General features: G+C 37.8%; 1 protein-coding gene across 1 annotated transcript; it reads left to right on the top strand.

The window, feature by feature from the left end:
* Nucleotides 1-1,324: 1,324 nt before the first annotated feature.
* Nucleotides 1,325-26,567, top strand: IFIH1 (interferon induced with helicase C domain 1). Its single transcript, XM_059852952.1, has 16 exons — nucleotides 1,325-1,887; nucleotides 3,665-3,821; nucleotides 5,615-5,791; nucleotides 9,682-9,762; nucleotides 13,175-13,395; nucleotides 14,148-14,358; nucleotides 17,407-17,624; nucleotides 19,103-19,219; nucleotides 19,689-19,812; nucleotides 19,900-20,133; nucleotides 21,468-21,724; nucleotides 23,168-23,317; nucleotides 24,036-24,197; nucleotides 24,533-24,723; nucleotides 25,483-25,576; nucleotides 25,680-26,567. Exons 1-16 carry the CDS (start codon nucleotides 1,438-1,440, stop codon nucleotides 25,860-25,862), a joined length of 3,027 nt encoding a protein of 1,008 aa, XP_059708935.1. The 5' UTR covers nucleotides 1,325-1,437; the 3' UTR covers nucleotides 25,863-26,567.
* The last annotated feature ends 1,156 nt before the right edge of the window (nucleotides 26,568-27,723 follow it).

The following is a 27,723-nucleotide window of genomic DNA, read 5'->3' as shown; positions in this document are numbered from 1 at the left end:
TTCTTCTTACACCTAGAGATAATTTCCTCTAAAGAAACATATTCCAATTCCCCTTTGTCCGGTGTACCCCAGTGAAGAATCATCCAGCTCTTAGGAGCTGAAGATCTGTTGGTGTCCCAAGATAGGTTCTTTCACCCAGTTTGCAAGAGGCTGATCTACACAGAGAATCAAGGCATTTGATTTATTTATAGTTCTGCCTTGCACAGAAAGAGGTGCTTGGTGGTAAATTCACAAAGTCAGCACCATGACTGTCAACATTTTAGCAGACAAAGGCATTAATGCTCATTGGCTACAAGTTACAAAGTTTTTCATATTCATTAGTATTCTTTTTTCTATTGGTTTAACTATTCCCTCACTTCTTATGCTGATTAGTTCACATGCCCAGTGTTTCTTCTGAGTCAGTGGTTTCCTAGATTGGTGGTCTGTGAATCAGTGGTCACAACCTGCTCGGGCCAGAATTACCTTCTATCCAGTCAGAGCCGATCTCAGCACAGTTGCTGAACTGTCTCCATTAGTTTTTTTCTTACCTTGGGAGTTCTGCCAAATGTCCTTGAGGTCCGTAATTTGTGTTCTTTTGTTCTGCTATCAGTAATACATCCTTACTCCCAAGCTGTGTTAACCTCCCCCTAGGTCTGAGATCACTGAAACATGCCTAAGCCCTAGACCTTAACAAGGCAATTTTACCAACAAGTAAATTATCTTTCTAACCCAGATATCACTGTGGTTGGACCTCACCTGACCTTTATTTTCTCTGGGCTTTGTAAATGAAGTTCTTTCAAACATGTGACAGGCTCTCCAATCCTGCTGGCCTCTGGACTCTACAATTCTTCTGTCTCTTGAACTGCCCCGGACCAAAACTGAAGACAGTAACGCAGACACTCTCAATTTTTTTGCCTTACCTCAGAATCACACTGAGGTTCCCCAAAACCCCCACGATGAAAACCAAGACTGCTCCTGAAGCTCAGTGACATGTACGATATGGGTGAAACCTCATCTCAGGACGAGGCCTTCCAATGCCTCAGACACCAACCTCATATTGCTGCCACTGCGTGCCGGGGCAGCAGCCAGCGCCCAAAGCTCTGACACGCTGCGAGCAGCTCGGCAAGTGAGCTCTCATGAGCTGGAAAGTGAAAGACGTGTTTCCGTTTATGATTCGGTTTTTCAATTCACGGTTACTGTCAAAGGTTCCTTACTGGCAAAGGTTTCGTTTTCAACACTGAGTGGCACTGAGCCGTGCCCGGCAGCTGCTGCCCTGCCCCACGATCCCCGTCCCCGGGAGCCGAGCCCTCACGCACCGCCCTCCCAAGGGAAACCGAAAGCGGCGCCGGTGCTGGGCAGGGCGCGCCGGGTCGGGCCGGGCCGGCGGAGGGTTCGCTGAGGGGCCGAGGCCGCGCCGCTCGCCGGGGCCCAGGCGCACCCCCAGCAGCGGCCCGCGCCATGGCAGAGGGCACCCGGGACGAGGGGTTCCTCTACATGATCTCCTGCTTCAGGCCGCGGCTGAAGCAGTTCATCCAGGTGCAGCCCGTGCTGGACCGGCTCCCCTCGCTGAGCGCCGAGGACAGGGACAGGGTGCGTGCGGCCGCCCTGCAGGGGGGCGCGGCGGCGGGCGCGGAGGAGCTGCTGCGGGCCGTGGAGCGGGGGCCCCGCGGCTGCGGCTGGATCCGCGAGTTCCTGCAGGCGCTGGAGCACGGCGGCTGCAGCCTGGCCGCCTGCTACGCCAACCCCAGCCTGAGCCAGCTGCCCTCGCCGGAAGAGGAGGCCGAGCACGACCTCTGCGTGCACCTGGTGCAGCTGCTGCACGGCACGCTGGTGGACAGGATGCGCACCGTGCAGGTGGCCGAGAAGTGCCTGCAGATGGGAATCTTCCAGGACGAGGACGTGGATCGGGTGAGTCCGGGCGCAGGCAGTGCCACAGACACCGGCCAGCCCCAGGGGCGGTGGGACAGGTAGGAAGCCACAACTACAAATGGCATAGTAAATGCAAAAATAAAAGAGGAGTTCCCAGACTTGGGGGGAAATAGATGATGGGTCCAGGCGAGCCAGTGAAGACTGTTGACAGTGGGCCAGCAGGTTGGATGCCGACTAAGAGCCTGGCAAAGAAAAATGCCAGGAACAGAGGGTTAGACCGAGAGAGTGTCTAAGTGAAGAAATATGTCAGACTTTACTTTACTTATAATTTTGCCACAGACCTTAGGCTCAGAAGATTACTGTCTTTTGGCCCTTGAACCATATCAGGAAGTAGTAATGATCTGTAAAGTTCTAAATAATACTGTGTTAAGTTAAAATAAAGAAAGATTTTCTGTCCCCTTTTTTGCTATAGGTTCATTTAGGACTATCACACTAGACAGTGATGTGAGCAGAAATACTAGTTGGACAAGAACAAGGAAGTGTTAACCTTTGACGAGATACTGTCCAGTGTTTATTCCACTTGGCTAAGAATGACTTGCCTGAAATGTGAAACCTACTTGAAACTCAAAAAAAAACTGATATCCTGAAACAGTGTTAGAGCAAATTAAAATAATAATTGCCATAGCAATAAGGGGAAAACTGGTAAACTAAGGGTGGAACTAAGTCATATTTGCACTCTGAGTCTTTGCATCCACTTTTGAGATCGTTTTATGCTCCATCTCAGTTAAATGACTGTAAGATACATAATTTTGTCTTGTGACCATCAGGTGGCAGCAATGATCAGCTGCACCCTAATTGGTAGGGAGCCAAGCATGGTAACACCGCATTCAGATGCAGAGGCCTTTTAAGAACTACTAGCTCCATTGCCTGGTAATAGGTCATGATGTTCCCCACGGTCACCTTTTTGCTGCTGGTATTTCCATCAAACCATTTAATACCCTTCATGATCCTGCCAGTTTAAACCCCAGTGGAGTTTAGGCTTTCCTAATGTCTCCCACTTTCCACACACTTCCTTTTAGTCATGTATCTCAGTCAGGTGTTCCCACTGCTATGCTTGCCCATTTCCTTGCATATCAGAATGGATGATTCTTGAGCCCTGAGAAAATGGCCTTGAGACTGATCACCTGTCTCAATCTGCTTTGCTCTTGGGGTTGTGGTTTTGTTCCTCATGTGATCACATGTCAAATCTGCTTGTGACAGCCTTGGGACACTATTCTATAGCTTTTTTGAGGGCAATAGCCACTTTCTAGAGGCTCAGCTATAGTATTTTTAAGTGGGAGTTGAGATAATGAAGCCAGAGTTTAAGAAGGGAAATGTTCTATTTTATGTATAAGGTCATGTTACAGGTTAAGTCTGGGCTTTGATAAACTGTGACACCATTTCTCCTTAATCAAGGTTGCCTATTCCCTAAACCAGTCTGAACACCGCTTGTTAGTCTAATAGTTGTTATACTAGTAATTATTATATAGTGGTTACTGTTGGAACCATTGTCTAGTACTACCAGTCTCTCCAATTAAATTGCAGATGTCATAGGTTTTATATATCGTACCCAAAACCATATGGGATGAACATGAGGTTGGACACAATTGCAATAATTCTCGTCTGATGAGTGGCAGGTCTACTTTATATCTTTATTTTTCCGTATGCTTTAATGATGACAGGGAAATGCTTTTGCACCTATACTATTCTTACGAACTTCCTCCGACCATTTCCAAAGTCTGTGAGAAGGTTGTTTCTGGTTTTTTATTTCTGCCAGATCCAGACTGTTACTGACAATCGTGGGAACAGAGATGGTGCAAGGGAGCTACTGAGCAGAATAGTCCAGAAGAAAGACTGGTTCTCTTCTTTTTTGGTTGTTCTCCGTGAAACACAACATGAAGACCTTGCCGATGATTTAAGTGGAAATACAGGAGGTAATCATCTTATTACATTGGTACAGATATGTGGATTTTTAATATTTCTACTGTTTTTTTCTTCTTTTTTTTTTCTTTTTTTTTTTTTCTTTTGTACTGTTGCTTAAGAAGCAATGCAGGATTCCCACCATATTGTTTTATTGAGACACTAGGACTAATGCTTTTGATATCCAGGGATTTCAAAATCAAGTTATGTAACAGTTTAATTGATAGATTGTTAAATACTGAAAATCCTTATTAAGCAATATGAGAATTACAACAGTGTGGGTTTAGTTAAAATTAAACTGAATCTTACTTTTAAAAACCATTGATTTTCAGTGTGATTTTTATAATCATTCATAAAACATACTTTGAAAATTAATTTGAACAAACAAAACAGACTTTACCTGAATTTCTTCTTCAGTACACTTGTTTCCTTTACAGAACAGTTTACAAATATTTTTGCCATTTTAAAGTACTTTGCATACTTTAAGACATTCAAAAGTCTCAAAACTTTATAAAATTTACAAAAAATAATGCAATAAGCTAGTAAAGTGGCTACTCCTTTTCATTCCTGTATAATGTTTATAATACTGTAAAGTTATCCCAGTGCTCCCCTGCATTCTTAAATATAAAAAAGAAAGCAGCCCTCAAATAATTTATCCCTTATTTTTGGTCCCCATGTGTTTTATAAAATTTTAGTGACTAAATTACTTTAACAGATTTCCCATTTAGCAGCTTCAGCCTGCTCACTTGAGGAGCTCACCAGAGCTGTCTTTGTGCTTTTGGTTGCTGCATATGAGTCAGAGCATTAAGATTGAGGTAAGAGGGACATGAAGGTTTCTCTTCCAGCTTTGGACAGGAATCAGACAGTGTTCTCCCAGACACACACAGGCAGCTGTGATATTCAAGTTCAACGATGGTTGAGTGTTGCAGTCTGCAGGCCAGGACCAACCAAGTCAGAACCTCAGAAGCTCATTTTGAGTGGAACTCGTGTGCTGGGAACAGCTCAGCAGCTATTGTGATTCTAATTTTCATTCTGTGTGGCAGCTGTGTGAGGCTTAAATTCTTGTCTTCACTACTTTGCCATCAGTAAGATAAAAGTAACAAATATATTATTAATATTATTTTCATATTTTTATTTTCATATCTTCTCACATTTTGCATTTCTGAATTTTTAGTATAGTGCAGACTCTATAGAGTAAAACTGAAGTTTAATTCAGTTTGATGGACTACTGACTGAATACGTTTATTCCACAATTTCTTTGTAATCTTGGGTGATGTAGACCCCCAAACCAACTGCACAGCCTAATGTATAAAGCATGAATGGTGTTGCTGTTACCAGAGGATCAGTAATTTTCCATGTACACAGTCCTGTATGTGTGTAGATATGTAAGGTGTGTGGTTGCAGGAGCATGCCCTGACATAAGGTCATAGAGAGGAAACAGCTTCATTGGGCACTGTGGATGAAGACACTGATGCTACATTTTGTCATTGCAGCTTGACCCCCTGTGATTCTTACAGTAAAATATGTTGTTATTAGCAAACACCTACACACAAAAATTGAGAACTTCACAAAAATAAATCTATTAACCTCTTTAAGTTTAGTTTCTAATTGTAAATTAGTAAATTCTTAGTAAATATTTATATAAAGGTCAGAATTCCAGACTATAACATTTGAGTCAAGACCAAGACCATATGTTATACTGTTATGGGCCTGATAAATACAGGTTAGTTCTGTGTTTTCTAGGCTCCACACTAAAAGAAATGAAATGCTTTCTAGAACTGCCTTAGAATTTCTCTGTATTTTTTAGGAACAGAGAATAAACAAAATGGGATGGAGCAAACTACGAACGAAGAAACAGAAGTTACAAGCCAACCAGGATACGTCATAGAGGAGAATTTGAAACAGGAAGAAAATGTGGATGATAGTTTCAGCAGTGAGAGCAGTCTGTTGGAAACATCCATAGAAAAGAATTCTGTGATGTCAGGTTTGTCCACTAACTGGTATTTTGATCTGGTACCCATGTGAATAAATGAGTAGTTTTGAAATATATTTAATGCTTTTGATAAAAATATTAATATTATTAGGTTAGTGTTTTATTTCACATCCATCCATAGTAGGCTTATACTATCCAGTGACAACATTAGGTTAACATTTTCAACTCTGTACAGTATTGACTAAGTTTAAGATAAGAGGAATGTTTTTATGCCACTAAAACTGCAGCTGTATGAAGTACTTCTTTTTAGAAGGCTGGAAATGCTATATTGAAAAGCATTTTTTGTTTTGAGAAGTCCTTCATTGTTGTCCAACAAGTAGTTTTTTCTGTTAATTTCAAGGTTTCTTAACTTACAGAATATCAGACAACTTATCTCATGTCACGTACACACTCAAAAGTACATTTTTAGTAAAAATGTTTAGGAATGGTTGTGGCCTGTTGTTCATATAGACCACTCCGAAAAACATGCCTTGGGAGGTGATTATGAGCAACAGCAAATACCAGTGACAGTGCCCAAACCCAGCTGTGAACCAGTGATTTAAACATGCACTACATGATTCAGGAACCATGTATGTTCCAAGTTCACATGGAGCTCAAACAATAGTTACAGCTAAGGTTAATCCTGCCTGAAATGATACTAGTGGGCTAACTCAGCCAAAGGAGTAAGACAGCTAAGGCTGCTCTCTTTTTATCATGGATAATTTTTTTTTAATGGCTCTGAAAAACTGCAGCCTTTCAATGTGCAGCAGTAGTAGCCTGTTTCTCTTTTTGCATGACATTAACAGGATATCACACTGCTTTGTAGCAAGTAGTGAATTACTAGCTACAGCAAAATTATCAACTTGATTTTCCTGGGCTAGAACGTAATTTGTCAGTATAAAGAAGAGGTGCCAAATATTTAATGATAATTCAAAGTAGATGAGACTGGATTATTCTTTCTGGATACAGCTAAGGCTCTTATTGGGCCTACTAAGGGCAGGTTTTTATTGCTGTTAGCCTGATCTTCTACTTGCCTCTTGTTGGGTTGAGAATTACAGAAAATGAGGTCTATCAGTTATTAACTAGTGTGCCATAAGCTAATTGTAGCTAAAAAACTATGGTCTCAGCACAGAACTGAAATTAATAGAGTGGGTATTAGCAGTTTGGGCACTTGAGCAGATCTGTGCAGTGAAATGGCTAAGGGATACAGAGTACATTCATTCCATCAGTTTGGTTCAGATTGTCTTCAGTCTCATGTGGACTGTGTGCCTGCAACTAATTAAAACAAATCTCGTTTGGTTTCAGCTGACAGTTCATTTCTTCTGATCTACACCAGCTCTGTGATATGAACCGAAGTAGTGTAAGTGAGGACAGTTGACAGATTCCCTGAAAACATGCAGTTCTGAGATGACCCAAAGCAGCAGTGTAGATGCAGGGTAACAAGGGCTGCCAGGAGGCAGTGCTGCTTGGAGATTTCTGCAGAGGAGCTGCCTCACATTCAGCCATCCTTAAGTGCAGCAGCCTTTGATATCAATGCACTTTTACGCTCCGACTTAACAGCGCTCCGGTCTTTTTTCGTGTCCTATTTCCTTCCTTTCTTGCGATTTCATAAGACAGTAATTTTAGACCAGGAAGATTAAAATACAAGTGGAACCCAGATTCTACTTCCAAGGGAGCTGGGAACTCACCTAGTTTGTAATTTGATGCTGTCAAGTGTTGTCAGTTTTGCAGTACACTCCCACAATTCCTTTATGTCTTGAAAAGGACATATTTGAAGAAGAAAGAAGCTTTTCAGGTAATTTGAAATTACTGCCATTTGCATTGTATGTGGAGCTTCCTCTGACCCTTTTATTTAGGTAGATGAAACAGAGACAGTCGGGAGGTATGAGAGCAGTAAGGCCATAAAAACAAGTAGAAATAGACCATGTAGCCTACCAGATAACTAGAGAAAAATTGAGCATGCAAAAACACAGATGAGAAACTTCACACACAAAATTACACAAAAGCAAGTAAATTGACAAGGTTAACACAGATTAAGTTACTGCAGTTACCTATATAAACACCAATTTAAATAATAGCAGCTCTCTTTTTCAAGGCTTCCTTGTAATTGCATTCCATTCCATTGCCTCTCTACTTATTTAGTACTCAGTGTAAAGTGACTGAAAAACTTCCTGTGAAATCTTCCTGTGAAATTCCATGTTACAGTGTGCAAGCAGGACTCAAAGGGACGATTAGCAGAAGTGGTAAAAACAGCTGTTAGGATAACAACTCTTTTATCTTCGTTATTTTGGAAATGCTTACTGATTTGGGTTTTTTTAAATTTATTTTCTTTTAAAATAATTCAAGTAAGTTGCCACAGTTGAAAAAGGAGAACGTTGTTCTATTCACCTTTCTTTGGAAGATGAGTATTTTGCATTTCACATCACCACTGATGTTTTCTGTTGAGAGATTGTTGTATAATGCATGCTGCACATTGTAATTCAGATAATTGTGTACAAAACACTTTATAGGTTCGTATTCTCGGACTATTTTCAGAAGGTCATTTTAGATGGGACACCATATGGAATAGATACAGAGAATTTTAATTTTGTCCTATTTTTTTCTATTTTCTATGTATTCCTGGAAAGTGAAAGCAAGAGATAGCAGTGTCATCTTCATAGCTTGGAGTTCCTACTAATGCTACTAATTAGTTTGTCTCAGGTCTTTGAACATGGCTTGTAACTGGTGAGGTTTTCTTCTTTTTTGTGCCTTTCTGTTCATTAGTTTGTTAGAAAAACTACTAATACCTGACTCCTAGTGGTAGCTAAGATAGCTTCATAACTTTGCTGAATGCAGACTGGGTTCAATTTCCACCTCACTTTATATTTTAGGCATTCCTTTCTAGGACACCATAACTTCCATTCAGTGCTAAATTCTCATTCACAGAATCTATTTTGCCTTATGAAAAATATTTTGGGGACAGTAAGATGCGAAAGATAAGTATATTAGGATACAGGCTGTCCTATATTATAATAGGATATTCACTGGAAAGAACTTGATGGAAACACAAGCTCACTAGCTAATTAAGCAAAACACTGGTCAACACTTTTATTGTCACTGATTCCGTCTGCACACTGTGGGCTCAGGTGCAGAGTGCTGTCGGCAAGCTGACAGCTCAGGGTGATGCTGTTCGCGGCAGATTTTCCCGGAAGAGCTGGATATCTCTCTCCTCAGAGGCTAGAAGGGCTGAGTTTTGGGAGGTGCGGCTTTGGGAGTGGTGCTGGCGGCCCCGATGAGCGCATGTAAGGCGTGCCCGGCCCGGCAGAGGGCGAGCGGAGCGCGGGGACCGGGGCCGCCGCTGCCGCTCCGCGCGAGTCGACAGCCCCCATCGCTGCTTGTGTTTAGTCGGGAACTACGGTTTGCGCTTTTCATGTTACACGAAGAAACTTAAAAAAAAAAAAAAAATCACATTTCTGGTTTTGCTTTTGTTCTGCTACAGATGTAGCTCTCATGACTTGTAGTGAGTAAAAGAGAATGTTCAGTTTGCCAGCAACTTTTTTTTTTTTTTTTTTGGCTTTTCACCTTTCTGGAAAGATACAGTAAAATAGGACTAAAGGGGATTATGCAGGTGATGATGTCTGGAACCCCTGGTTTTAGGCAATAAATCATGACCCATAGTGCCTTACTTCTGCCATGCTTTGGATATTAATCTTCCACTCCATATTTTCTTCCGTAAGAAAATGAATTATATTGTTCATTTTTTCGATCTCTATCAATAATAGAGAAAGTTAGATCACAGCCCTCCCCGCCTGACATTCATCTAACCTACTTTAACAACTTAGGGGGAGCAAACAATATGCATTTGCCATTAATATTTGTACAGCAAATATATTATGCTACATTTCTGTGTGTTTTTCATTTAGAGTCAGATGTCTCCATAGTAGAGGGAAGTGTCAGTAACTTGAACGGAAACGTGGAAGAGAGCTGCACAACCAGTGATTCAGGTACGTTTCCCTTCTGTTATTGTTTAGTAATTGCAAAGTAAGTTCTGGGGAAAGTACTCTGTGAGTGGGCTAAAATGAAATTCAGTGAAGGGCTTTCTTTCACTGTAAACTCTAGTTCACTATATTTAGATGCCAGACTTACTCTTACTTAGTAGGAAAACAAATGCCATTTTGGGCATTTTAGGTCCAGACCATCTGGTAATGGTCTGAACCTAAGTCCTAGCCCCAAAACAGTCAATTTACTGAGATCATCTGGACAGGGCTCAAGACATCATCATCGTACAAACTGGTCAGTGAGGCAGAATGATGAAATCACACAGGCTGAAGGGACTAGAAGTCATCCAGTGCATTCACCTGGACAGATATTCATAATGCTGCCACACAGACGTGTTTCTTTTGCTCTCAGAGAGGAGCTAGATTGTGCTTGGCCCCCGCATAGGGTGAGAGGGAATAGGAATGTTTTCGAGGCAGTGAAAGGTGAGCAGAAGCATCTCCTGGGTACCTGCAGAACAGTAATGAAGGTCCACTTTGGACCCAAGTACTTTAGTAGCCCTGTTTGGGGGTTGCTATCTGAGGATCTTTGTGAATCTCACATTTAAACACATGTGCATGTTCTAAATACAGTTTTAAACTAGATATTGGATTGTGTTTAAATCATACTTTGCAGACAGGTATTATCTTGCTATGGATGAAGTCTGAACGGAAATACACTGCTGTTGTAAAAGACATCCCAGTAATTTTGGGATTTTTTTGTTTTTTTGTTTTTTTTCAAACCTCAGGCAAAACAAATTGGGAGCTGTCCACCATGGTGATCAGCCTGTTTACCTGTACAGAATTCAAGAACTACATTTTGTAATCTAGCCTTTATAACATTTGTGCTGGAACTATGTCTCGTACAAGGGCTAGAAAAAACTCTGAACGCCTTTCAAGCCAGCTGGGCCTAGTATTAAACTTAGTGTTACATCAGTGAGGTCACTGTAAATGTTATATATCCTATGCCTGCAAAGTGTTTGTTATAAATACTTTTAAAATAGTTTCAAGCTTAAAAGTGTTAAAATCCACATATTTTTTAAGTACGCAGAAAATTCAGGATAGCTCAGATCTAAATTGCTACACTGCAGCTAGGATTTTAGTCTGTGTGTTGGTAACTCCAAAGAATTTACTTTGCACTTCTTTAGCAACTGAGGACATTAATCAGTCACATTGTATTTTTTGACTCACTCTGTCACATGAAATGTCTGGGCATGGGAACTTCTCTGTTCTGTGGTCAGGCAGACACACTGTATCAGTCGCTCAGGCTGAGCCAAGCTCATGACAGCACTTTTTTATGTATGGCCTCATCCTTTAAGATTCCTGAAGTATCTCTCAGTAAGCAAATTGGGCATTTACTGTGTCCAGTAATCCATAAAAAAACCCCAAACACTTCAGTTTTGTGAAGAGTGGAGAACAGATTTTTTCATGGTGTTTACTTACTATATGTTCTGTGTACATACGGCTTTTAAAAACAACTAGTTTAAAAAAAGTTTTTAAAAACATCCATGCTTTCTACTCATGTCTAGTAAACTCAGTGAGAGCAAGAATGAGAAAAAATTGCTAAGAAGATGCAGATGCACTACTAATGGATTTTATAATTTGAAATGTTACAGTAAGGCTGTTGTATTAACAAAGATGTTTGGATGGTGTCATTACACACTGACATTATTTGGATTTTAATGCAAAGAATCATGTGGATTCAGCTGCATTTTTGTGTGCAAGGTTCATTTCACATTTTATAAAATTCTGTAGTTATGACAATAGAATAATTATCATATTCCTTTTAGCCCAGAGCAGAAATTCACATGAGCCTTGTATGAAGGCAGACAACTTCCCTAATTCTACACAGTGCATGATGAAAAATCTTTAAGTATTTAATTCTTTAATCTGTAAAAAGATACCCTATTAGCCTTTATCTAAACAAGGGCTGAAGAAGCTAGGAGAGAGCTAAGATAAATATTTTTCAGGCCTGGACTGTTAATTGAGGATGTTAAGGAACTGAAATTTAACCAAACAGATGGGTGATAAAGTGCTAGTTTCAATATGATTGAGCTATTGAATTTAGCCAACCAGAAAGCAAACAATGTTCTTCCTCAAAAGAGAGTAGTAGAAGTCAGTTAAGTAACAGCAAGTACTCTCTGGTGCAAATGTCCCTGTGTCTAGGTAGCACTGCACTCACACTAAAAGGCAAAACAAGCAAAAAACACTTTAGAATGGCATTCAGATGTTTCCATCAGCAGTGTTTTATCAAGCTTCATTACTTTTTGTTAGTTTAATTTTATTTAATGGAATCAGGAATACTAGAAAAATATACTTACTTTGTGTGTAATGTATCAGTGATAATAAAATCCTCATGGTTCTGCATTGAATGATATCATCAGGAAACAAAACCAAGTGTTTTTCTCCCCTCATTTTTAATCTAGCAGAATGAATTTGTACATTTTCTTCACTGAAAGCAGTTAATACTTGAAGAGTGATTTAAACTTATTTGTAGCAAAGAAACCCTATGAAAACTCAATTGAAATAAATCCTTCTGATATATGTATATGATTTTGGACTCCCTAAATATATGTAAATTCAAGAGACTTGATATGCTTTTCTTACTGCTCAAAATAATTCAACAGTATTTTTTTCACTTTTGCATTTAGAACATAGTTTGTTTCTTCTGCAAGCCATAGATCTAAACTCTGCCATGGCATTTCCAATAAGAGGTGGAAGGCTTTGGCCTTAGGTGCCAGATGTATATGGCTTTGTAATGAACATCCAATTGCATTATGTATGTGTCAGGTTAAGAAGCAATGTAATCTACCATGACTAGGTGTGATACATTCTGCAGTTAGCTCCATCTTGTATGGGCAATTGAATTTTCTTATCTATTTGGTCTCTATACTTTATAACACCCTTGACCATTTTTAAGTGTTCCATATCTTTTTTTCTTTCTATGGCTCCATTTTTCATTCTCTGGGAAGTATTTAAAAAGGTAACTCCCTTGAAACCAAATAAATTTCAGTATTGATAAAGGAGAACGTCACAGAAGCTTGGCTAGATTATAAATACTGCAGCTCCCAACACAACCTTTGTTGGTCCCAGTGCTACTGAACTGTATCATTTGAATTTATTCCTAATAGCAGTAATTTCAACATAGATGGGTGATACTGTACTGTGGCTTATTCCACCTGCCCTGAGTGCTGACTGGATGGAAGCAGTTCTGATCCAGAGTTGCAGTTTCTCAGAGCAACATTGTCTATGCTAGTGTGCTGTTTCTATTCAGAAGATGCTTCTGATAATAAATTAATATTTTTCCCTTTGACATTTTTTCAGTCCTCTGATATGTGTTCTGTGCCTCCTGTTTGAAACTTATATTTTGTTGTACCCTTAGATGAAGATGAAGTAGAGTGGAGAGCCTCACCTGAACCAGATTTGACCCTGAGAGATTACCAGATGGAAGTTGCAAAGCCAGCATTGAATGGGGAGAATATTATCATATGTCTCCCTACAGGCAGTGGTAAAACCAGAGTGGCTGTTTACATTACCAAAGATCACTTGGATAAGAAAAAAAGAGCATCAGAGCCTGGAAAAGTCATAGTACTTGTTAACAAGGTAAGTTGGTCCATTTTTTAAAGAATAGTATTTTTCAAACATCATTAACATTTTGTTAATACAAACATTGTAAAATATATGAATATAAACTAAATTCTCAGCTTCTCCAGGTATATTGTGTTTAAAGACATAGAGATCTAGACTATCATCTCCAGTGCACCATCAGCCTTGTGCAAGCACAAATTAGTGTACCCCAGTGCAAGTGCAAATTTAGATGTGCTGTAATAGCCACATTATTGGGAAAAGTACAATTTCATTTTGTAATGAATTTTGGAAAATAAAATTATTTTTCACATTCTGTGTTTCAGTTTGTTAATGAAGGCCGCCTAATGAGTCTTACAGTAGTTAAGGAATGTTTTTTCAGATTTTCTGATAATTGCTTTAATTTTTGTTAAATTTAGCCCATATAAATTAATCGTCTATTGTAATGTTAAAATATAAAAATACATTAAATAATTTTATTGAAATTATAAACAATATCCATATTCTCTTATAAGATAAATGTGAAAGCACTTTATAAGCTCAGTTAAGTAGCTAGAGCATGCATGGTTTGTTCATTCTTTCAAAGGCTCAGTTGAGCCAAAGTTCTTGGGACAAAAAGGTTTCACAGGAGAAGTTGCAGGGGGAAATTGGTTTGGGGATTTTTGCTGCTTAATTTTCTTTTATTTCTCTAACAACATTTGTGGCAAAGAGGCATGTATTTTTAATCCTGTATTTAATATGTTTTAAATTCTCTGAAAACTTTTGTTCAGGTTCCATTGGTAGAACAGCATTTAAAAAGAGAGTTTAGTCCATTCCTGAAGCGTTGGTATCAGGTTATTGGTTTAAGTGGTGATTCTCAGCTGAAAATCTCATTTCCTGAAGTTGTCAGAAGAAATGATGTCATCATAAGTACAGCACAGATCCTTGAGAATTCACTGTTAAATGCTTCCAAGGAAGATGAAGAAAGTGTCCATTTATCAGGCAAGTATTTTATTCTGAAATTTTTACAGAAGGTATAAAAGTATGTCTCTATTCTGGAAAATTGCTGAGTGAAAATGTGCCACATTCAGTGGGTTATTTTTCAATTTACTCGTTTTATAAATACAAGCTGTAATAAAAATCAGATCTCAATTAAGAATCATGCAGGCCAAAATTAGACTCTGTAGTTTATTTTTACTAAATACTTGTCATGCTTCCTGTTTTATCTAAATACATTCTTAAGCACAACTTTGTGCACGTGCAGTTCTACTGGTTCAACTTTCCAAGCTTGGTAGAGCATTGAGTCATATCACAATGAAGCCATATACAGGATGAGAAAAAAAACTGTCAAAACTCAAATGCACTTGGTAGTTTGAGAAGTACAGTGGAACACAAGATAAAGGCCAATCTGTTGTAAAAGTTATATTCTTTAAACTCTTGTAATTTTGCTAATATACAGTGATATGATGACTTATAACTAGTGATATGGTGGCTTATAACTGTGTCTCTCTGAGCTCAGCAGATATAGTGGTTTCTTACAACAGAGGAAGGAAGTTGAAGAAAGCAAAAGATAAAGAAGGCAAGATTGTTTTCCCAGAATGCTGAAGTGGCAGGTATCTCTGGGAGATCAGAAAGGAAATTATATTATCTGTCAATAAGGTACAATTAGAACAGCCCATGAGGTCAGCTCCCGGGCCTGGGCTGCAGGGACCTTCCTCTGTGAGTTACTAGCTTCTCCCTCTATTTGCCTGCAATCAACTCCTTTTCAGACGGTGAAGGATGTAGGGGAGAGCTGTGATGTTCAAAATAATTGCCCTGAGATAAAAGTACTGGTCTGGGTGTCACAGAGACAGCAGAGAAACCTGAGAGAAACCTGGCTGTGTCTGTCAGTGCCTAGTGCTGGCTAGGGTAGTGCTTGATCCAAACTAACTCTTGCAGAGCCACTTGGATACCTCAGAATTGCATTCTCTCCTTCAGAAGGCCTTGTTATTACCTAGGCAGAGTACCAGCAATTTTCTTATACCTATTTCCTCTCCAGTGCATCTAAGTTAATAAACTTTCCTACATCTGAATCATTTTGGAATGCTATATGGAGGCATCTGAACATTTCTACTGGGACTGCTGGCCTGTTTAGAATTGGGCTGAGTCCCAACCAGATTGTGTAATGAAGTGGGTTGAATGGGTTTCACACTTTGTGAAGTTTCCTTCATAAGGAGCTACACTTTTTCCAGAACTCAGGCTGCCCTGCACCTCAGGGTTTTTTTTCCGTGCTGTTACACCTGTGCTTGTAGGTTCAGCAGGACCAAAGCCAAGCAAGCATGAACACAGCCAGTTCCATTTCTGTGGCTGTGACTTGGGTAACTTGCAGCCTTTATAAATCATCCTAATTAGTTACAAGTTTTTTTTCCAGATTTCTCTGCATACTTTTTTCATCTGTTTCCACAGAGGTCTGCATTACACGTAATATGGAATTCCAGCCTCAGTGAAATGGAGGGGACTCTCTTAATTGCATTTTATCAAATGTTTACTCTCTTTACCAATGTCTGAAATCACTGTATGGACTTTCTAAAGCTGTGTATCACTTCCTTAGTAGAAGAAACACATCCCTTCTGGTAGGTTAGTTTCTACACAAGTAGTTATAGAATATGCATGATGGAGATGATGGTCAAAATCAGAGGCACTAAGTTCATGTTGGCAGAATAACCAAGAAACTGCCAGCACTGCTTCTGAAAGTTTGCAATGTGTAGAAATCTTGGAAATAAATAAGAATTTCGATTTGAAACTATGTCACTCCTGTCCAAACTGGCTTCCTGAACCACTGTGAAGACAGTCAGCTTTCCCCAGTGACATGGAGCGTTGGCTTACTTTCCTAGCAGAAGTGTTTGGTGTAGCCTTTCCAATATGACTTCCCTTGTTTGGTCTCCATCCTTTTTTAGGTTCCTCAATACCAGCTGAGACTGATTTAGCTCTCTTTGTTAATTTCCAATTTCTACTGGCAGTTGTTGAAAACTGACTTATAGTGGTGCAACAATTTGAGCACATCAACATGTTTACACATGTGTAAATAAGAGCATGGAAATTGTCCGCATAAAAAAATATGTACAGGAGTTTAACCCTGATCATTTCAGTGATCCTCTTTATGGTCATGTCTACAAACTGTCTTCAAATTGTCAGAAACAATGTAAAACTAGAGAGTTACTCCCAGAAGGACTGGGAGCTCCATAAACCAGTTTTGCTGCTTGAGAAACAGAAAAATGTTCATGATTCTTGCAGCTCAGAAGCTTGAAATATATGTCACTGGCTGCCTGTGCATAAAGATACGTTTTCTATATCTTTTGAGAAATTTGAAACAAAAAGTAATTTTATTTTTCTTCATCGTATAATATATTGTTTGCATTTAAATATACTGTGACCAAAAAGCACATTATATCTGTCTGGATTTCCATCAGATTCCTTTCTTACAAGAGAGGGATGAGTGGTAGTGCTCCCACTAATCATCTGTTTGTTCTTTCCAATAGCAAGTCCATAAAGTAATTTAAATCTTTTAACTGGACACTAATAGGGAGGAAATCTCTGCATTGCTACAAAATGGAAGCATATTTTGACCATAACAAGCCTTTCAAGAATGTCTGAAAGGCTTCTAACATATTATGTATCTTCTCGAAAGGAAACAACATGTAGTTTGTCAGACACAGTTATGGACATAAGAGATAGTATTGAGTTCAACTATGATACATTCTTACCACTGGTAAGAGATGAAAAATATTTCTCTGAAATTCTTTATATAACCAGATTGTTTTTGCAAAAATATAAAGTCTTTTTTTCCATTGCATGAAATGTAAAACTACTTGGCATCAGGACTGTAGCAAAGGTTCCAAAGTCCATTAAATATATTCAGCATCCATCCACACCTTCCTCCAATACTTCAATTTCATAGTACATAAACTGATGGGTTCTTTTCAATACCATCCTTACCTGTTACAAGATTTAGTCACGCAAACTCTGCATTTGAAATAGAATTATTCACTTTAGGAGTCTTTTTCTTTCCAGATTTTTCCCTCATCATCATCGATGAGTGTCATCACACTCAAAAGGAAGGTGTCTACAATAATATAATGAGACGTTACTTAAAAGAAAAGATGAAGAACAGGAAGCTGGCAAAAGAAAACAAACCACTGATTCCACAGCCTCAGATTCTGGGACTTACAGCCTCACCTGGTGTAGGAGGTGCAACATCCTACTCAAAAGCTGAAGAGCATATTCTGAAAGTAAATAGCCTTAACACTTACAAACCATCAAAGGGATATTGTCTTCTTCAAGTAAAACTTCTAAAGTCAGTTTTAAGCTCCAAATAGACAATCTGATTTTTTTTTCTTGTGTACTTGGAAGTTCAGCTCATAACCACTAAAAAATAATGGAAATCTATATACAAATAAAGGTTACTTTACAGGAGGAGTAAAGTTACTGAAAAGGGAAGTTAAATAATTGTCTCACTTGATAAAAATTCCCAAGTTAAGATCAGAAGCAAGAAATTCACAATATAGTATGGTTTTATTGTTACTTAAAGTCTTACTGTTCCATTAATGGCTTTTAATTTACTGTGTATTCCTAAATACTAGAGACACAACATATTTTATATCTGAATTTCTAGAGTGACTAAGATGAGCATTTTTGTGAGTCCAGAAAAATGAAAAACAATGTTTAATACTTAAACAAAGCAGAAACCACTTGTGAGATACAGATAGCATACAAATATGTTTTGTTTTTTCACTTAGAGTTAGTCATTGAACACCTGACTAAAGATAGTCTGTTAAATTCTATACTTAAAGAAACTATATTTTACTTGAAATTAAATGATTTTCCATTAGTCATAGAAAAGTAGAATTTAGCCCAGTACAGCAGTGAAAACTCCTGACTGGTAAATTGCACCAGAACAGAACGTGATATTGAATAAGTGAGGCCTGCAAGAATATTTTATGCTGTATTGAAGTAGACAGAATTTTGACACAAAAACTTGCTGGCAGAAAAAGACGAAAATTCCTTTTCATCAGCTCTGAGTTCCTAGTGATAGAATTCTGGGATTTGTATCTGAATATTAACCTGAATATGCAAGCTGAAATATACAACTACCGCTGAAGACATTAAAAAGATCACCTGTCAGTCTTCCTTTACTGTTTTCTCTGCTCAGAATAATGTTATGGTTTCCCTTATTACTTAATGACATGTACATATTTTCTCCTTGGAAGAGGTCTAAAGCACAGAAGTCCCGTTCAGTTGCACACTTAGCACAGAAATTCTCTCTATGTTTTCCTGTCCAAGGAAAGATTATCTTAAATTATTTTGTACTCTCATAACAGCTCTTACTTTTATAATTAATCCCTAAAATTTATTTTCTTTTTTTTTTTCTGTTTCACCATTATTTTTATTTATTTTGTGCTCCAAAAATCTATTCTTCCAAAGTACCAATGCTATATTTTACTTCTCAAAATACTTGGTTTGCATCCTGATCTACTTTTTTTTTCATGTATGCAAGGATCACTTCTGGCCTAGAAAGTAACTTGTGCAGTTTATCTCAAATGTTTTTCAAAGACTTGGACTTTCTTGTGCTGATACTGCCTTTATCGAATTTTGTGAGAAGGAAGTTATATAAACCTCAATATCTAAATAAGAAGATCTCTTGCAATAATTCAGTTTTCATGTGAAATAACTCATTCAATATTGAAGAAATTACTTTGTCTTCTCCCAGATCTGTGCCAATCTTGATGCATGTAGAATTATGACTGTTGAAGAGCATGCCTCCCAGCTAAAGAATCAGGTGAAGGAACCATCTAAGAAAACTGTGATTGCAGATGATAAAAAAAGGGTATGTTTTTTACAAAAAAATCAGTATTAAAGTTATATTCTCCTTTAAAAATGTCTTGTACGGTATCAAAAACTTTTGCCTAATGCTCTTTTTCTATGGACTTGTGATGATCCAGAGTGCTAATCTGAATATTGTTTCTTTGCTCTGTTTCAAAAAGCATCAGTAAAGTCAAATAGAACTAAATTTTTACTTATGTCAGTTATATTTTATCTGGTCAAAAGGCCTTCTAAAGCTGAAATATTTGTATTGAAGCAATGATATTATATTCAATTTTTTTAAAAAAGTGCTGTTTCTCAGCATAATTTTTGTAATATTCTGAACTGTATATTTCTGTGTTACTAAGCACACTTAACAGCCTTACTTCTTTAATTTAAGGTTTAAGTTTTAAAAAATTACCCAGTGTGGTACTAGCCAATGTTTTGGTTGCCAGAAGGTGCTTACTTACTTTGCCTAATCAATTTATTCCTAGGATCCATTTAAAGAGAAAATTACTGAGATCATGACAGAAATACAAAACTATTGCCAGCTGCATCCGAAGTCTGAGTTTGGAACTCAGACATATGAACAGTGGGTGATCAGAGAAGAGAGAAGAGGTAACTGCATAGCAAATACACCCCAGCTTTGGATTTCTTTGCGTCGTTCTATACTAAGACTTTTTTTGTATTTTTGTTCCCTTCTAGCTGCGAAAGAAGAAAAACGCAGGGAACGTGTCTGTGCAGAGCACTTGAAGAAATACAATGATGCTCTCCAGATAAATGACACCATCCGAATGGTGGATGCCTACAATCACCTAAATAACTTCTATAAAGAGGAGAAAAGTAAGAAGACAGTAAGGAGTGATGATGATGATGATGATGAACCAGCAGTATCAAAGCAGGATGAAACAGATGAATTTCTGATAGGTTTATTTCATGGTGAGTTTGAAATTCTTTGTGATATTTAATATTTGAAATCCATCACTGTGCACTAACATGGTTTGCATGGGCCCATTAGTTATTGCATCCTAGAAACTGCTGTGTTATTTATTATCACAATGCCTTGATATCCCAGTTCATACACTTTTGAATGCGTTAAACAGCATCATAGTGGGGTCATGTCATAATATGTAATTATGATTCTTCAGCTCCCACCTAAAGGCACCTTTGTTTTTGCTGCTAGTTAGTAAAAGCTGTTTTCCGCTTTTATCCAGTGAAGTGTCCCTGAGGACACTCTTAACAGATACATAAACTACTTATTTCAGTAGATACTCTTAGGGGGCAAAAGGCTGAGCAAATGGAATACAAAAGTAATGAAATAATGCCTTCTTTACCAACCCTTTCTGCCAAAGTTTGTTTCTCTATATACTAAGAAAGGAGAGTGCTGACTTTAAGTTAGTTTCAGGTAAAGAACATTTAGTTAGAGAATTGAACAAAAAATCAAACTGCAAAGACCAATGTTAGTTGCTTTTTTTTCAGATCTACCACCTTGTAACTAAGATTAATTCTTGAATCTTTTTTACTCAGCTTTTTTCCTTTACTGCCTTTCCAAGCAGAAAGAGCTAGAGAAGTTTGCTCTCATCACCCATGGCTCTTGGGTGGTACAAACAAAAATAGATAATACTGCAGGATGTGACCCAGCTTCATGTATCCAATGAACTACGAATTTTTCTCACTATCATTGAGAAATGAGAAAAAAAAGAATGAAAACTGTAAGTTAGAAAATGTCAGCATGGTTTTAATGACTCTTCATATTTGTCTATTCCCCCTTGTTTAGAATTTCAGTAGTGAGTGGTTGCTGAGAACCAAAAATTTAAACCAACTAAAAATGAAACTCAGTTTCATTAGTATAATTTCTGGTTGCTTTTATTTCTGCAGGTAAATGAAGTCCAAAAAACCTGTCAATGAAAAATTAATTCCATTTTTTAAAGATTTTACCACTGAAAGTGCTAGGAGGAATAGAAGAATGTCTAAACTGACTCTGTACCAACTTTGTGTGTATAGGCAGGTTCTTTGGCTTATTCTTACCATGAAATATAAGCAAAGTGTATGATAATGATGATTTATTTTGGTTGATTAGTATGTTTTTAGTGACTATAAACTCCCTTCAGAAATAACTGGTATGCCCCAGGTCTTCAAACTGAATGTGAATTAGCTATGCTGGGAGAATTATGTAGAAAGTTGCTATTTGCTTTGTGGGTTTTGGGGTTTATTTTGTTTCAAACTGTTGTTTTACATTGCTAGATTTTCTTAATTTACATCTCTTTTTAAAGCAAAAAAGAAACAGCTGAAAGAGTTGACTACAAAGCCAGAAAATGAAAATGAGAAGCTAACGAAGTTGAGAAATACTTTAATGGAGGAGTTCACAAAGACTGAAGAACCTCGAGGAATCATTTTCACAAAGACTCGTCTAAGTGCCTTTGCTCTATTTCAATGGATTAAGGACAACCCAAAATTTGAAGAAGTGGGAATTAAGGCCCATTATCTTATTGGCTCTGGACACAAGAGTGAAATGAAGCCCATGACGCAGGTATAGAACCATGCATGTCAACATTACCTCTTGTACTTGATTTTGGAAAACAGCTTGTCTTAGTACTAGGCCAGTGAACTGAAGTTCAGAGCCCAGAGTTCTGGTTTCATACCTGCCAGCAACTTATCTTCGTAAAGATAAATGAATAATAATGTTGAATACAAGTGAATAATAATGTTGGAATAATTTTATTTCCACAAATAACAAGCTTTTTTGCTTTTGGATTCTATGGCAATAGGAGTAGCCAACATACATTGCCTAGAGTAGTGTATAGTCAAAAAGGACCCAAGTTACAGCAAGGCATGGGAAGCAAAAGTAAACACAATGGAAAGAGGAAAAATGTGATTAAATGAGTTTATGCTTCTCAGGACAACAGTAATTCACGTTAAATTTTAGCTGCTGAATTGAAAAATAAAACTACAAAGATGATTATTTCTGTCTTTTTGTACTATCATTGCTTAAATCAAATTAGACCATTTTATATGCATGCTTCCCACTGATGCATAACCATTGAAAGAAAACTTGCCAAAATTGGTACCGGAAATATCACAACTGATCACTCAGTTGTGTCCATCTTGTACCATTACACTGATTTCATACACCACATTTATACTTGCACTAAAAACATTTTCAAATCAAAGTATTTCACATCTCTTCTGCTCTGGTCTGTACTCCTCATATCAGCATTTAAGGAAAAGTGGTGTGTTTTGCTGCTGGGCAGAGTCCATTTTCTTCTGCTGCCCTGAGTTTCAAGGAAAAATTTTCTCAAAAAATTCTCTCCAGAAGTTTCTTGAGTTCTATCAAACTTGGAATTTAATATGTGTGGCACATTACACAAACAAAAACAATATATTCTGCATTTTGAAACTGAATATAGAAAACGGCAAGTTTCTGTTCCTCTGCTCAAGCTGGTGACAAACACCCAGTTGATTCACAAGTCTGTGATTTAGATATTTTCTTTTTAAGTGTTTCATTGTTGTTCTTTCTGGTGCTACTGAGATCACCAGAGTTATAGTCTCCATTTATTATGGAGAATTTTAAGTGCTTTAGAACTAGAGCTGGAAGTCTGTATTTTAATCAGAAATTACTGAAGTGATAGAAATCCGATCTTATGAGTAAGTACTTAAAAAATTTGAAAATAATAGAACAACTATATTATCAAACCTCCTAGTACCTGTGACATAGGCTATGAAGTTCCAAGCCCAGTTACCATAAAAGGATTGGCTTCTGCTCCCTCCTCCCTCAAAATACCGTGCTGAACTCATGTTATAATCAATAGAAACTCCTTCTTTTGCAAGATACTTAAATGCAGTTTTGTAGGCCACTTGATGTTTGGCACTCAACTCAGATATGATGGGACTTTAATTCCTGAAACTCGTTAATTAGAGTAAACTGGTAACAGAAACTAATACTGGAAGTTAATTTGATGATTTTCATTTACAGAATGAGCAAAGGGAAGTTATTGATAAATTTCGATGTGGAAATGTAAATTTACTAATTGCTACTACTGTAGCTGAGGAAGGCCTGGACATCGAAGAGTGTAATATCGTTATTCGCTATGGCCTCGTCACCAATGAAATTGCTATGGTGCAGGTATGAGTTTTCTGCATACACACCTTATGTTAATAATGCTTTTCTTTTTGCAATGGGCAAATGGTGAATCATTTACCTGGTGTTTGGAAGTAATTCTTAAATACTTGAATGCTAAAAGAGAAAATGTTCTTGCAACAATGTTCGTTTCCAATTTCCATCCTCAGTCTGTATGCAATATAAAATTTGCCTCTCTCTGTAATGGTGTAGCAGCAGTTCAAAGTTCTACACAAATGTTAAGCTCTTTTAATAGAAGAGATTCAAGAATATGGTCATCAGACCAGTTGATTCAAGAGGCATTTGTACCACCAGTGTATGTACACCACACTATCATCAGCTAAAGAGAGGTTATTACATACCAGAATACCATTTTGATACATGCTCTCATTTAGCTTGTGAATACAAATATTTATATATTTAATGTTTAAATGCATGCTTATATTTTGGCGACAAAATACCATTTTGGCATTGGAGAACATGCTAATCCCAAATCTCCCGAGCAGTTCTCACAGGTATCATGTATGATACTGCAGAAATAGTATGTGTTATTCACTGATCCTTTATCAGTGTATCTTTGTCTGAGTTAAATGGAAAAAGCTGCACTTTGGGGATAGTGCATATGGAATAGTGCATGTCTTCCAGTGCAAAACTAGGACAAATTGTTGTGTGATGTAATAGGGAGTATTGTCGTGTTTATTTTTGTGTTCCTTGCAAATTGTAGGCTCGTGGTAGAGCTCGAGCTGATGAAAGCACCTACGCTCTTGTGGCTTCAAGTGGCTCAGGAGCTGTTGAACGTGAAAATGTTAATATTTTTCGTGAGAAAATGATGTATAAGGCCATTCAGCGTGTCCAGAAGATGCCACAGGAAGAGTATTTAAATAAGGTATTCACTGCAACTCTGCCCTTTGCCTTTAAAGAATACCGATTTACATTGTATGGAATACTTTCTATTTGAAATCTGCTTAGAGGAGAAGAACTTGAAGTAATACTGGTTACTACATATGGCTTTGAATTCTTTTTCCAATATTTGTTTTATAATCTGTTTTCTTGTCCTTTAGAAAAATTTTCTGGTTTTCTGTTGGTAAGGGGAAAGCACACGAGCAAGGGAAAATTGACTAGAAGTCATGTTGACAGTGAACTCAGTAAAATAACTGAGAAAGAAAACTATAACTGTCATTCCAGCAGAATGTCACAGTGCTCTTACTGATCTGTTTCTAGATTCAGAGTTTCCAGTTGCAAAGTATAGTGGAAAAACAAATGAAGGTGATGAGAGATCAGCGCAAGACATACAAGAAAAATCCTTCACTAATAAAATTCTTATGCAAAAATTGCTCCAAGCCGATATGTTCTGGAGAAGACATACAAGTTATTGAAGACATGCATCATGTCAGTGTGAAAAAAGATTTCCAGTGAGTGTTTATGAATTACTTTATCTCTTTCAGGCAGAAACAGATTTTCCTTTCATCGAGGCTTTAACAGGGCCTGTAACCCTCTAGGCCCTGTGAGAAAAAAATAGATTATTCCAATATTGTTGGGTCCTAGACTCTATGGAGTTTACAGTTAAGGAGCTTGAACAAAATGTTTGTTCTTATTCCTGATTTCAAGGTGAATTGAGTTTAAGACTTTCAAAAAAAAGATAGAGCTTCTGTGGTACTATTAACTAGGTCACTTACTATGTAGTATGGTATATATTCCATTCTGCACAGGCTATTTGTAACCTTCAGGATCAAGTACTCCCAAAAGAAATGATTCAAGAATGTACACATACTCTGCAGGTCTGCAGACAAAGATTCCGTTAAGGGATAAGGTTAAACTACAGGGAATAAAAAGAAAACCTTTAATTTTCAGGTGTTATTTTGTTGACAGTTCCATGGCACCTAAAGAACAGTCTAGATCTGTCTGTTATTAGAACAAGAGCCTGCTGCTCCCACTTCAAGATGTGTGAGGGAGGATGCAGCACCTGAAATGGAATGAAGAGAGACTTGGAGTACATGTGTATTTCATCATTACTTAGGAGTATGAAGCATGACCTTGCATTTTCTCAAACAGTCAGAGAGTCTATGACTTTTTAGGTTTCATATCTGATTTCAGCAATCTTACTCACTGTTTATGTGTCTATGTAGCATGGAATGACCAATGGATTCTGATGGGTGCTGTCTGTTTTTCAGAAGTCTTTATCATACAAGAGAAAATAAAACACTGCAAGATAAGCATGCTGATTACCAGACAAATGGGGAAATTATATGCAAAGACTGTGGACAAGTGAGGAACATGTTATTTTCATACTCTTCTTGTTGTCTGTATTTGTTTCTGTCTAAGGATCTTGTCTTATTTTATCTGAAATGCAATTTCCTTCTACTTGCAGGCTTGGGGAAATATGATGGTTCACCGAGGTCTTGACCTGCCTTGTCTAAAGATCAGAAATTTTGTGGTTGTGTTTGCAGACAAGAAAACAACAAACAATATTTTTAAGAAATGGGGAGACCTGCCCATCAGGTTTCCTAGTTTTGATTATGCAGCTCATTGTCCTTCAAGTGATGAAGATTAGGGATTTGGAATGAAAATAAAAGCCCCTTTTAACTTCTCTCTGTTGATCAGAAGCGCCTGTGTCCTGTAGAGAATGCTGCATCATAAGCAGTGTGAAAGCTTCTGGACATAAGGAAACTGTTTGGAAGACAGAAAGCAAAATAAGAAAGGGGAAGGACAAAGTCACACAGCTGCTATCTGCACTCAGATTTGTTCTCCTGGACAAAGATGGCAAATGCATTGCAGTCATGTGTATTTATGGAACAACTCCTATCTTTTTTCACTACAGGATGACAACAAAGTCATGTCAAAAGTGTGTTATGTGACCTGTTGTCAATCCCAGAACATTGAAAAGAGACCTTAAGATATACCGTGGTCATTATTTTCTTCATGCTATTACCATTTTGAAGATAAAGTATCTCAAAAGAGGAGCCATGTAAAGATGTCACCCATTATTTCTGAATCACTGTTGGTACGTGAATGTTTTCATGACTGAATTCCTCCCTTCATAAATATAGCTGAAAGCTCATACACTTTGACAAACTAAAATTAGGTTTCCTTAGAAGGCATTTCAAGAAATCAAGTCCTTAACCTGCAGTTGATTGTTTTAGTGTCCAAGAAGCACATTGCCAAAGTGACTCTCTGTGTGACAGTTTCATGGGATTGTTAGCCTGGCTACATAATGAGGTGTGTATTTTTTTCAATAAATTGCTATAACTAACATTTACCAACTGTGATACTGTTAATTCTCTTCCACTGGAAGTATTTAGACAGTAATAATACCATTGCTTCATCCTAGAAATTTCAAGGATGGTAGTATTCTGACTGTAAAAATAGCATGTTTGTCTATATTTATCTCATGGACAGATTTCTCCCCCCACTTTGCAAGTAAGATGTTGGAGAGTGGAAGGAGGGTTTATTTATTGTTACAACAGTAACTGAATTAATTATTAGATTAGCCTCATGGGAAATCATCCAGATATCATTCATCCTCTGAGTCATCTCTGGATTTCTTTATTAATGAGTTGTTACAGGTAAATAACTGCAATATAATACACAGTACATAGCATTTTTAAGTATCTGAATTTGTTTATTCAGTACTTTTAAATAAGTGTAAAACACTGGTAAAAATACTACATCATTTCATAGATTTCTGCTGGGTCTTCAATCAAAGAAATTTCCATGCTGAGTAGATTTTCTGAAATCTGAGCTTTTTATACTTTCCTTTACTGAAGCAACAAAAGTATATGCAGATGAATTTCTGCACATGTGCTACAGACCTGTGTGACATACATACCTGGGCTTCTTGTAGTTCACCTGGGTGCTGTTGTTACTCTCCCAGTTCCTAGTGGGACTCTGCCACATTGTCACCAGAGCTTAAAGAGTGTTTGCACAATCTCACTTCAGCATAATGCATAATGAACCTCAAATTTATCCTGCTGGTGTGTGGGGTAATGAATTTCCAGTCAAGTTATTTTCTCTGAATGGGGCTGTAAAACACACCCATATTGCCCGTCCAGGAAGTGTGAATTTGTAAAAAACAAGCTAAATTGCTGTATTTTATCTTCTGCTCAGCTCTGCATTTATTGCCTTTAGGGAGCAAACGTCCTCCAGGGAGTGTGACAAATCCTGATTGTATTTACTACTTACAGTTTTTATTAGTTCACAAATGTGGAAAGAGGAAAGCCATTGGGGATATGTCTAGCTGAGTGTGTGGCTGCTTAAGAACTGGGTCTGCCTCAGTGGTATGTTCACTGCTGTGTCTCCTTTTGGTCTGATGTCATGCACAACCTACATCTGTAAATCTGCATTTCCTCACGTGTGAAGAGCAAATATTTCAGTGACCTTTGAGTAGCTGCATAACTGGTTGGATAGCTGCTGGC

Source organism: Haemorhous mexicanus, chromosome 8 (assembly GCF_027477595.1).
Source record: "Haemorhous mexicanus isolate bHaeMex1 chromosome 8, bHaeMex1.pri, whole genome shotgun sequence".
NCBI lineage: Eukaryota > Metazoa > Chordata > Aves > Passeriformes > Fringillidae > Haemorhous > Haemorhous mexicanus.
The sequence above is the reverse complement of the archived record's forward strand: the minus strand, read 5'-3'. Positions and strand labels throughout refer to the sequence as shown.